The following is a 13,445-nucleotide window of genomic DNA, read 5'->3' as shown; positions in this document are numbered from 1 at the left end:
TTTAATTTCTTTGAGGGGAATATTTTCCCTAGTGAGATCACTGTGGAATAAAGTTTATTAGCAAAGTAATAATTCTTTTTTTTTTTTACATTTTTTATTAATTTTATAATTATAACTTTTTTTTTGACAGTACATATGTATGGGTAATTTTTTAGAACATTATCCCCTGAACTCACTTCTATTCCGAATTTTCCCTCCTTCCCTTCACCCCTCCCCTAGATGGCAGGCAGTCCCATACATGTTATATATGTTATAGTATATCCTAGATACATAAAGTAATAATTCATTAAATAATTTCATGAATCTTATCATAATTATTTCCAAATTATCTTCTTTTTTAGTTTGAACTTCACAACTCAACAAATGTGTACATTTCAATTTATAAAGAACAGAAAAGAAAGTTATATATGAAAATATAAACTTCTAAATTTAACAAAATAATAACAAAATTACCATGATTGTTTGTATCCCCTTTAAAATTTTTCTCTCTTCCCTTCTGAGTATTAAAAAAAAAACAACAAACCAACAACTTTTTTTGAATATTGGTAACTTAAGAGTGAGCAGAGTTGAATGTATTATAGAATGCATTCTCTTAGCATTGATTGTATTCTATATCTTACTAACTCCATCTTTTTTCTTATGTTCTGATAAACCATAGGACAAAAGGTAAAAAAAGTGAAGATGTTTCTGCTGAAGTTTTAAGATCTTCGAAATGTAGTCTTTATTATGTTTATGATTCTGTGTAAGCTGGAGATATAGACATTCTTTCCCCATTTGCAAAAATTTATGATATGACAAACTACATTTGTGACTGAAATATAATATTTAATATATAATTTCCAAATTGTGATGTCAGTTTTAATGAACTATATTGAAAAATAATGTTTGAGAACTCAACTCTTTGAAGTATTAAAGGTGAAGATTTTGTAATTTTTCAAATAGCACCCAAATCCACCTTACTCATTACCTTTCTTGAAGAGTGAAAATTTTTTTTGTTTTTATCGTAAAGGAAGAAGGTGTTTTCACCAACTAGAGAATGGTTAGTCCTAAACTGAACTAAAGGCAAACTAAAAATTTTGTCTCCAATATTTCTAAAAGCAAAGTAGAAAAGCAGCTTTGTAGTTGAAACTATTAGATCTTCATCTGGAGCTTGAGAAAGTCTTAGTTCAAGTATTAGATTGCTCTCCAATTTTAAAGTAAGAGGCTTGCTTACTAAAAGACAAATAATTTAGAAAAATATACTAAACTTTTTGAAAGTGGATATTTATGATCTTTTCTGAATGATTTGCTAGAATTTAATTGCTTTAAGCAAATTAGGAGCAAGAATATTTAAAGGAAATTAAAATAGAACAGGCATTTGTAGGCTCTTAAATAAGAAAATAAATTGGAATAATTTTACTTGGCAAAATGAGGAACTGCCCATAACCCTTCAAGTTTTGGAAAAGAGAAAATTTTGGAAAGAGTTGTTATAAGTTAAATTTAGTTTTGATATTTCTTATGATTTCTAAGCTTTATTTGCAAATTTTGATCTTTTTGCTGATGGATACGAGTACTTCGAATCATTTAGTAATGTTTAGAATTGAGTAGTATAGAATGTTTGAGAAATTAAATGAAAAAAATTTTATTCACAGCATGTTTGATCAGTGTTCTGAAGAATAACTGCTGGAGCTGTCTTTGTAACCATAATAATATATTGCTTCACTTTATTCAAATGTAAAATGGGGATGATAATAACCTTTACCTCCCAGGATTGTATTGAGGATCAAAAGAGATATTTGTGTTAAAAATAAAAAATGCAGGGTCTTTAGGTGGCACAGGGGATAGAGCACTGGCCCTGACATCAGAAATATCTGAGTTCAGATGCAGCCTTAGACAGTTAACACTTTTTAGCTGTGTGATCCTGGGCAAATCATTTAATCCCAATTACCTTGCAAAAATAAAAATAAAAAATGCTTAGCACAGTGCTTATATCCTTTCTCTTCTTTTTGTATCATTACTATTACTCAAGTTTTCTGTCCCATGTAACACATAAATATAGGAAAGCAAAATAAATACATTTGTGATGTATAAATAATTTGAGAGATATAGTTTCTGGGTGATGAATATTAATCATGCTAGCAGATAAATAATAAAAGATGTCAGAGGCACCCTTGAATGCCAAAGACTGCTTATGGAATCTACTTTAATACTTAAATGCCCTTGGAATAGTACATATTACTGAGAGTGACAGTCAACTCTGATTAGTTAAAAATGAGAAGAATGAATATTATGAGAGGTGGACCTATTCTAATGAGGGGCTGATGGATATGATTCTGGTCTTATTCTCACTTCCAGATTACTTACAAACTCAAGCAATCTTGACAAAGGATTTATAATGGGCCAGAAATCACTTTATATTAAATTCTTTGTAAGATTTTCTCCCTTTCCCCCTATTATTTAATATTTTATTTGTCCCCAGTTGCATGTAAAACAATTTTTAACATTTGTTTTTAAAGGTTTGTGTTTCATATCTTTTTCCTTCTTCTCTCCCCATTTAGAAGGTGTGAACTCATGTAAAATATTTCCATAAAAGTCATGTTATGAAAGAAAATATACATTTTCCCCCTCGCCCCTAAAAACTCTCAAGAAAAATTAAATTTTTTTTAAAGTATAATTCAATCTATATTCTGAAACAATCAGTTCTTTTGCTGGGTATGCATAGCATTTTTCATTCTAAGTCCTTCAAAGTTGTCTTGGATCATTGCATTGCTGAGAATAGCCAAATCATTCTTGGCTATAGCAAGACCATTGGAACTGGCCTGAATCTTCTCATTGTTGAAAATAGCCACGTCATCAAAATTGATTGTAGTATAATCTTGTTGTTGCTATGTATAATGATCTCCTGGTTCTGCTCATTTCACTTAGCATCAGTTCATGTAAGTCACTCCAGGCCTCTCTGAAATTATCTTGCTGATCATTTCTTATAGAACAATAATATTCTATCACATTCATATACCATAATTTATTCAGCCATTCTCCAAATGATGGGCATTCACTCAATTTCCAGTTTCTAGCCACTACAAAGAGGGCTACCACAAACATTTTTGCATATGTGGGTCCCTTTCCTTTCTTTAAGATCTCTTTGGGATATAACTCCAGTAGTAACACTGCTGAGTCAAAGGGTATGCACAATTTGATAACTCTTTGAATATAGTTCCAAATTGCTCTCCAGAATAGTTGAATCAACTCATGGCTCCACCAGCAATGTATTAGTGTCCCAGTTTTCCCACATTCCCTCCAACATTCATCATTATCTTTTCCTGTGATCTTAGTCAATCTGAGAGATGTGTAGTGGTACCTTGGAGTTGTATTAATTTGCATTTCTCTGATTAATAATGATTTAGAGTGCCTTTTCACATGACTATAGGTGGTTTCAATTTCTTCATCTGAAAATTGTCTTTTCAGATCCTTTGACCATCATTTGGAGAATGGCTTGAATTCCTATAAATTTGAGTCAGTTTTCTATATATTTTAGAAATTAAGCTTTTATCAGAACCCTTGGGTATAAAATTTTTTTCTCACTTTATTGCTTCCTCTAATCTTGCTGATCATTATTTCTTACCGCACAATAGTATTTTATCATAATCATATGCCATAATTTATTTAGCCATTTCTCATTTGATATGCTTCTCTTCAATTTCCAATCTTTTGCCCTGAAAAAAAAAAACTGCTATAAGCATATTTTTTTTTAACATGTATCTCCTTTTACTTTTCCTTTTGAGATACATGCCAAGGATATACATATTTGTTATAGCCTTTGGGCACTGTTTCAAATTCCTCTATAGAATAGTTGATTCAATTCACAATTCCTTCAAAAATGCAGTATTTCTTATTTTTCCCATTTTCCTTCCAACATTTATCATTTTTCTTTTCTGGCCTATTAACTAATCTTATACATATAATGTAGTACTTCAGAATTGTCTAAATTTTCATTTCTTCAATCAATAGTGAATTAGAAATTTTTTTCATATAGCTATAAATAGCTTTAATTATTTTATTGGGCATCTTCATATCTTTTGATCATCTATCAATTGGGGAATGGCTCATATATTTGAGAAATGAGGCCTTTATCAGAGAAACTTACTTCAAAATTATTTTCACAATTACTATTACTATTTCCCCTTGTTTATCTCTGTTCTCTTACCCTGTCCCTCCTCAAAAGTATTTTGTTTCTGATTACTTCCTTTTACAATATGCTCTTCCTTCAATTATTCTTCCCCCTTTTAGTATCCCTTTCCCCTCCCACTTTACTGTAGGATAAGATTTCTATACCTATTTTATTTTTTCCCTCTTTGAAACAATTCTAATGAGAGTAAAGTTCACTCATTTTTCCTTCCTCCCTCATAAATTTTTCTTGTCTCTTTTATGCTAGGTAATTTAAGCCATTCTACCTCTTCCTTTCCCTTTCTCCCAATAAATTTCTCACCTCTTAATTTTATTTTTTTATATATTTTCCCTTCATATTCGGTTCACATGTGAGAAAGTTTTTATGAATTACAAGGATCATCTTCCCATGTAGGAATATAAACAGATTAACCTTATTAAGACTCTTATGATTTCCCCTTCCCAATTACCTTTTTATGCTTCTCTTTATTTTTGTATGTACAAGTTAAATAATCTACTAAGTTATGGTCTTTTCATCAAGGATGCTTAAAAGTCCTCTATTTCATTGAATTTCCACTTTTCCTCTTGAAGGATTTTATTCAATTTTGCTGGGTAAGTGATTCATGATTGTAATTCTAGCATCTTTGCTCTCTACAATATCATATTACAAGCCCTCTGATCTTTCAGTGTAACAGCTGCTAAATCTTGTGTTATCTTGACTGGCTTTACTATACTTAAATTGTTTCTTTTTGGACGCTTACAGTATTTTCTCCTTGATCTGAGAGTTCCAGAATTTGGCTATGATAGTCCTGGGAATTTTCATTTTGAAATCTCTTTCAGGAGGTGATAAGTAGATTCTTTGAATTTCTATTTTACTTTCTGGTTCTAGAATATCAAGACATTTTTCCTTGGCAATTTCTTGAAATATAATGTCTAGCAAGAGGAAATTTTACATCTTTTGATGCTTACTTGCATAAAATAGAGACAGAGAAGATTAATGAATTGGGCTTGGAACTAAAAAAGCTAGAAGAAGAACAAATTAAAAACTACCTCACAAATACCAAACTTGAAATTCTAAAAATAAAAGGAGAGATCTAAAAATAAAAGATTGAAACTAAAAAACAAAACAAAACAAAAAAACTATTGAATTAATAAATAAAACTAAGAGTTGATTTTATGAAAAAAATAACAAAATAGATAAAACTTTAGTTAATTTGATTAGAAAAAGGAAAGAGAAAAATCAAAATTTTAGCCTTAAAAATGAAAAGGGAGAACTATCCACCAATAAATTGAGGCACCTAGTGCTCATAAGTAAAATACTGGGAAGGAGGGAAAGGAGAAAAGGAAAGAGAAAAGTATTATTTGAAGTAAATAAGATGGCAGGATATACAGAATTAGTAGATTTAATTGTAAATGTGAATGGGGTGAACTGTCCCATAAAATGTAAGTGTGATAGCAGACTGGATTAAAAGCCAGAATCCTACAATATGTTGTTTACAAGATATACATCTAAAGCAGAGTAATACATACATACACAGTAAAGGTGAAAGGCTGGAGCAAAATCTATTATGCTTCAGTTGAAGTTAAAAAAAAAAAAAGCAGGAGTAGCCATCTTGATTTCAGATCAAGCAAAAGCAAAATTTTATCTAATTAAAAGAGATAAGGAAGGGCACTATACCTGGCTAAAGGGTAGCATAAATAATGAAGCAATATCAATATTAAACATGTATGCACCAAGTGGTGTAGCATCTAAATTCCTAAAGTCAAGAGAATTATGAAGAAATAGATAGCAAAACTATAATAGTGGAAGATCTCAACCTCACTCTCTCAGAACTAGATAAATCAAACCACAAAATAAAAAAGAAGTTAAAGAGGTAAATAGAATACTAGAAAAACTAGATATGGTAGATCTTTGGAGAAAATTGAATGGAGACAGAAAGGAATACTCTTTCTTTTTGGTTCATGGAATCTATATAAAAATTGATCATATATTAGGACACAAAGACCTCAAAATCAAATGTAGAATGGCAGAAATAGTAAAAGCATTTTCTTTTCTAGATCATGATGCAATAAAAATTACATTCAATAAAGGGCCAGGGGGAAATAGACCAAAAAGAAATTGGAAACTAAATAATCTTATCCTAAGGAATGAATGGATGAAACAGCAAATCACAGACACAATCAATAATTTAATCCAAGAAAATGACAATAATGAGACAGCATTCCAAACTTTGTGGGATGCAGCCAAAGTGGTCATAAGGGGAAATTTTATACCTCTAGATGCTTACTTGCATAAAATGGAGAAAGAGAAGATCAATAAATTGTGCTTGAAACTTAAAAAGCTAGAAAAAGAACAAATTAAAACATCCCAATCAAATACCAAACTTGAAATTCTAAAAATGAAAGGAGAGATCAATAAAATTGAAAATAAAAATACTATTGAATTAGTAAATAAAACTAAGAGTTGGTTTTATGAAAAAGCCAATAAAATAGAAAAATCTTTAGTTATTCTGATTAGAAAAAGTGAAGAGGAAAATCAAATTTTTCGTCTCAAAAATGAAAAGGGAGAACTATCCACCAACGAAGAGGAGACTAGAGCAATTATCAGGAGTTACTTTGCCCAACTTTATACCAATAAATTTGACAACCTAAGTGAAATGGAGGAATGCCTACAAAAATATAGATTGCCCAGATTAACAGAAGAGGAAATAAATTACCTAAAACCTCCCCATTTTAGAAAAAGAAATAGAACAAGCTATTAATCTACTCCCTAAGAAAAAATTCCTTACATGTGAATTCTACCAAACATTTAAAGAACAGTTAACTCCAGTGCTATATAAACTATTTGAACAAATAGGGATTGAAGGAGTCCCCACCAAATTCCTTTTATGACACAGATATAGTACTGATACCTAAACCAGGTAGGTTGAAAACTGAGAAAGAAAATTATAGACCAATATCCCTAATGAATATTGATGCTAAAATCTTAAATAAAATATTAGCAAAAAGACTTCAGAAAATCATCCCCAGGATAATACACTATGACCAAGTGGGATTTATACCAGGAATGCAGGGCTGGTTCAATATTAGGAAAACTATTAGCATAATCGACTATATCAATAACCAAATTAACAAAAACCATATGATTACCTCAATAGATGCTGACAATAGACAAAATCTAACATCCATTCCTGCTAAAACACTTGAGAGTATAGGAATAAGTGGACTAATTCTTAAAATAATAAGGAGCATATATTTAAAACCGTCAGTAAACATCATATGTAATGGCAATAAACTGGAATCTTTTCCAGTAGGATCAGGAGTGAAACAAGGTTGCCCACTATCACCAATACTATTCAATATTGTACTAGAAATGCTAGCCTTGGAAATAAGAGCCAAGAAAGAGATTAAAGGAATTAGAGTAGGTAATGAGGAAACCAAACTATCACTCTTTGCAGATGATATGATGGTATACTTATAAAACCCCAAAGATTCTGCTAAAAAACTATTAGAAATAATTCATAACTTTAGCAAAGTTGCAGGATACAAAATAAATCCTCAGCATTTTTATACATTACCAATAAAATCCAACAGCAAGAGATACAAAGAGAAATTCCATTCAAAATAACTGTCGATAATATAAAATATTTGGGTATATATATACCAAAGGATAGTCCGAAATTATACGAGTAAAATTACAAAACACTTGCCACAAAAATAAAGTCAGATTTAAATAATTGGAAAAATATTAACTGCTCTTGGATAAGCCGAGCCAATACAATAAAGATGACAATACTCCCTAAGCCAATCTGTTTATTTAGTGCTATACCAATCAGACTCCCAATCAGACATTATTTTAATGACCTAGAAAAAATAACAACAAAATACATATGGAAGAACAAACGATCAAGAATTTCAAAGGAATTAATGAAGATAAAAGTAAATGAAGGTAGATACACTGTACCAGGTCTAAAACTATACTATAAAGCAGCGGTTATCAAAACCATTTGGTACTGGTTAAGAAATAGAGCAGTTGATCAGTGGAATAGATTAGGTTCATAGAACAACATAGCCAATGACTATAACAATCTAGTATTTGACACACTTAAAGGTCCCACCTTTTGGGATAAGAATTCACTGTTCGATAAAAACTGCTGGGAAAATTGGAAATTAATGTGGCAGAAAGTAGGCATAGACTCACACCTAACACTGTATACCAAGATAAGGTCAAAATTGGTTCATGATCTAGACATAAAGAATGGTACTATAAACAAATTAGAAGTACATAGTATAGTTTAACTCTCATATTTGTGAAGGAGGAAGGAATTTGTGACCAAAGAAGAAATCATTATTGATCATAAAATAGATAATTTTGATTATATTAAGTTAAAAAGTTTTTGTACAAACAAAACTAATGCAGACAAAATTAGAAGGGAAGCAATAAACTGGGAAAACATTTTTACATTCAGAGGATCTGATAAATGCCACATTTCTAAAATATATAGAGAATTGACTTAAACTTATAATAGTTCAAGCCATTCTCAAATCGATAAATGGTCAAAGGATATGAACAGACAATTTTCAGACACGGGAATTTCAACAGATTACAACACGGGAAACCTTACCCAGCCCAGACACGGAAAGGATTGTGACAGATTGATAGCTCTTTCTCGATTCTGTGATCTGATAAAATTGAAACTATTTGTAGCCACATGAAAAGATGCTCTAAATCACCATTGATCAGATAAATGCAAATTAAGATAACTCTGAAATACTACTACACACCTGTGAGATTGGAGTTTCATCATTATCTAAGTTGGAGGTGATATATTGTTGGTAGAGTTGTGAATGCATCCAGACGTTCTGGAGAATAATTTGGAACTATGCTCAAAAAGTTATCAAACTGTGTATACTCTTTGACCCAGCAGTGTTTCTACTGGGCTTATATCCCAAAGAGATCTTTAAGGAGGGAAAGGGACCCACATGTGCAAAAATGTTTGTGGCAGCCCTTTTTGTAATGGCTAGAAACTGGAAACTGAGTGTCTGCCCATTAGCTGAAGAATAGTTGAATAAGTTATGGTATATTAATGTAATGGAATATTATTATTCTATAAGAAACAACCAGCAGGATGATTTCAGAGAGGACTGGAGAGATTTACATGAAATGATGCTAAGTGAAATGAGCAGAACCAGGAGATCATTATACATTGCAACAAGAAGATTATGCGACGATCAGTTCTGACAGACGTGGCTCTCTTTAACATTGCAATGATTCAAATTATTGCAGTGATGAAGAGAGCCATCTACTCCCAGAATGTGAACCATGGGAACAGTGTAGAACACAACATAGCATTCTCACTGTTATTATTTGTTTTCATTTTGTTTTCTTTCTTAGTTTTTCTTTTCTTTCCTTCTTGATCTGATTTTTCTTGTGCAACAAGATAACTGTATAAATATGTATACATATATTGGATCTTATGTGTATTTCAACATATTTAACATGTATTGGACTACCTGCCAGCTGAGAGAGAGAGATTGGGGGAAGGAGGGGAAATTTTGGAACAAAAGGTTATGCAAGGGTCAATGTTGAAAAAATTACTTATGCATATGCTTTGTAAATAAAAAGCTTTAATTAACAAAAGAAAGATTCAGATATAAAGGGGGAAAATAGTAGTTCATTAAAACTAACCAAAAAAAGAAGAAGAATAATGAATGAATGAATGAAAAGTACTTGTCAATGTTCACTTTAGCAGTGCATAGATTAAATTAAAATGACATAGAGAAATGACAAGCAAATTTGTGAAGTTCCAAATTAAAAAAAAAAAAAAACCTTGTTGAATGAAGTTCATGGATTTTATCTATATTATACAATAATAAATAGCACGTAGTTGATAGACTTTTTATTGTTTATAAAAACCCTTTGAATCATAAATAGTATACAGGTTTTCTTGTTATATATTAATATAGTAGATGATTTTAGACTTGAGAGTTGGGAAGACCTAAGTTGAAATCCTGATCAGGTACCTGGCAGCTGCATGATTCTGACAAAGTCACTTAACCTGGAAAATAGGGCAATTAGGTTTCTCTCAGGATCAGATTAGAAAATATATGTAAAGTACTTTGCAAGCTTTAAAATGCTATATATTATCTATTATTTTTTATTAAATAATAGTCCATGGCTATACAAATAGTGTCCTTTTATGTTAGAACATAAACTTCTTTGACTGTAAATTAAGTGATTTTCTGTACCATGTTGGTTTTCTTTATGTACAACATATATTTTTTTTCTTTTTTTTTGCAAGGCATTTGGGGTTAATTTACTTGTTCAGGTTCACACAGTAAATGCCAAATATCTGAGACCAAATTTGAATTCAGTTTCTCCTGAATTTAGGATGAATGCTCCCTCCATTCACTGTGTAATCTAGCTGCCCGTATGTACAATATTTGTGTCTTCAGAAAAAGCACATTCCTGTGTAAAGAAAAACAAACAAAATGATAAAATTATAGTAAATTAGTAGGTGACTTTATCACATCCTTATTTCTTTCATGTTGTACTTTTTCTATAGATTCTCATTGAAAGTATTTCTGAATTGTTTAAAGTGTAAAAATTCATGTTATTTTAAAATATTTAACTTGGTGCAATTTACAAATAAATATACCCCTGTTGTTTCAGAGATTTGCCACAGTATGGACAAAAGCAGTGGCAATCTTATTTTGGACGAACTTTTGATGTCTACACAAAACTCTGGAAATTCCAACAGCAGCATCGGTAAGAAAATGTTTCTTGTTAGATTTTCTGCCCAGAGAATGTTACTCAAACTATGTATGTTTTGTAGAGACTACTACTGCTATCTAGGAGTGGTAATTTAGTCTTCATGAATTACTGTGGTTATAAAAATTACCATCTGTTTATCAGCCTTCAGGGGCTGAACTCCTTTTAGTTAATTAAGATGATCTATGATAATTCATACATTATCTATTGGTTGAAAGAAAGTAGTACTGGAAGTCCTTTTAGCTGACCCAGATCTACTAACTTCACTACTGCAGTCTTCAAGAACCTGGGTGACTTCCACACCCTGAAGACATAATGAATATGTTTTAGCGTATTAATGGCTGAGTGAATGAAATGAAAAAAAAATTATTAAATGCTTACTACGATAAGCTCTGAGAATTAAAAAAAATTTAATCTATTTTTCTTAAGTACCTTATCTTCTAAAAGAGGAAGACAATATATGTAGGAAAGAGATGACTAACTAAGGGATGTTTTTTTGGTTTTTGTTTTTCCTAAAGATATGAAATGGAATTGGGGTATGCATTGCGGAAGGATCAGGCAGATAATAACATTGCTGGATGGAATGTGATGAATGAGATAGGTAGATGGACTGGAGTATGATCTAATGTCCAGGGGTAGCCAGCATATTAGATTGTACATCCTTAGTCAGAAGTCATTGGATTGGGCCCTTGAATGGGAATTCCAGAGATGAGAGGATTAACTTCTTCATGAACTGGTGCATAAATTTAGGAAGACCTGAATATAGAGGTCCAAGTGTCAAATCTGGTGTGGGAAAAATAAGTCATTGATGACAGATGGTAAGAAGATGCAAGTGAATGTTATTCTGCTTTCATTCCAGTTGTGACCCTCATTATTCTGGTGACTATAGAGACACCATATTTCATTATCCTGCCTCAGTTTTTTTTTAATTGGCCAAATAATAATAATAATAATAATAATGGTTTGTAGCTGAATTTTTATGTTAGAATGGGAAGAAGGAAACAGTAAAAAATAGCATTTGAAAATGTAGCACATTTATTTGACCTTTACAAAAAAGTTTCTTACATTTGTAATAATCCAGAAGGAACACTATGATGAATAAATCATATTTTAAAAATTTTAAATAAGTTTTCTTCTTACTGATAGAATGATAAATTCATAGTATTTTTAAGTTGGAATGTATTTTTGAGAACATCCAACCCTACTAAATATTTTAAAGATAACTTTGTCAAGGTCACATAGTGTCAATCTTGAACTTATAATTTTAAATCAAATATGATCTTATTTTGCATTGGTTTTGACTTGTTGACCATACTATATCTTTGGAGTGTTTCCTCAGGTTGTCCTAAATATCAGTTGTTCCATCTTGAGTCCATAAGAATAAATAATGAATGTTTTTTGAAGTGGCGAAATAGCTGCTTTGAGATCACTTTGGGGAAAATTTCGAATAGGACAATTTTATTGTATTTGCACATTTGTGTTTTCTCCTTTGTTATTTAACCTTCCTGTCTATTTCCTTTTCCCCCTTTAAAAAAAACCAAACAAACAGTCAAGTCTTGGATAATCGGTATGGCTTGAAGCGGTGGCAGATAGGGGAAATTGCTTCCAAGATTGGACAGCTTTACTACCATTATTAGTAAGTAAACAAACTATATATAGATTAATATGTTATACTGAGAGGAGTGAATTAAAACATGTAGGAATTGAAGTATGGGTTAACCTCGATTCCTAGTGTAGGAAGAGAACAACTAATCAAATGACATTCTAAGAGTTTAGAAAACAAAACAGATGGGGATGATATGAGGTGATTGACACTGAACTACATGTCAAGCAATCTCCTGTCTCTCTGGGAGTTTCATACTTCATGGATGATATTTGCATACTTATATGTAGTGTTTAGGAGTCTGCTCATTTGAAATGAACTCTAGGAACTCTAACGGTATATATGTTTGTATATACATATATAACTAACTATAGGTATATATGTGTGTGTGTGTGTATATATATGTATATATATATATATATATATATATATATTTTTTTAAAACAGCAAGCTTACAGAGTAATGAGATATTTATTAAAAGATGATGTGTGATAATAATCATTTTATAGTTGACTATAAGCTTAAAACAATAACATGTGGGAAAGGGAAGGCAACATCTTTTAGGGAGCCTGCCCTTTATCAATAGTAATTATTTATTAAGTTATAAAATGAATTTTACGTATAGAAGATAAGATAAATATTCTTAGACTAATCATTCATATGAAAAAGACATTAATATTTAACAAACTGTAAATTCATACAGGATTTGTGCTGCAATTTTGTAGCCAAAATAGCATCAGCATCTGGGGCTGTATTAATAAGAGCATAGTATCTAATAAAGAGTGGTGATAGTCTCCTTGCACCCTGCCCTAGTCAGATCTTTAGTTCTAGAGTATTATGGCTGATTCATGGCAATGCATTTTAGGAAGGATATTGGCAAGTTGCAGTTTTTCTGAGTATAATGAGTTCCTTATCACTGGGATTCCT

The 13,445-nt window shown here is 31.2% G+C and overlaps 1 protein-coding gene across 3 annotated transcripts in view; it reads left to right on the top strand.

The window, feature by feature from the left end:
* The window catches only part of SCAI (suppressor of cancer cell invasion), a 215,273-nt gene that overhangs the window by 110,482 nt on the left and 91,346 nt on the right, over window positions 1–13,445 (top strand). For all 3 annotated transcript variants that reach the window (XM_074293073.1, XM_074293074.1, XM_074293075.1), the window contains 2 exons: window positions 10,817–10,912; window positions 12,465–12,551. In XM_074293073.1, the coding sequence (XP_074149174.1) occupies window positions 10,817–10,912; window positions 12,465–12,551 (183 nt within the window). The remainder of the gene's footprint in view (window positions 1–10,816; window positions 10,913–12,464; window positions 12,552–13,445) is intronic.

This window comes from Sminthopsis crassicaudata, chromosome 2, assembly GCF_048593235.1.
Source record: "Sminthopsis crassicaudata isolate SCR6 chromosome 2, ASM4859323v1, whole genome shotgun sequence".
NCBI lineage: Eukaryota > Metazoa > Chordata > Mammalia > Dasyuromorphia > Dasyuridae > Sminthopsis > Sminthopsis crassicaudata.
Note: the sequence above shows the minus strand (reverse complement) of the source record. Positions and strands in the feature narration are given on the sequence as shown.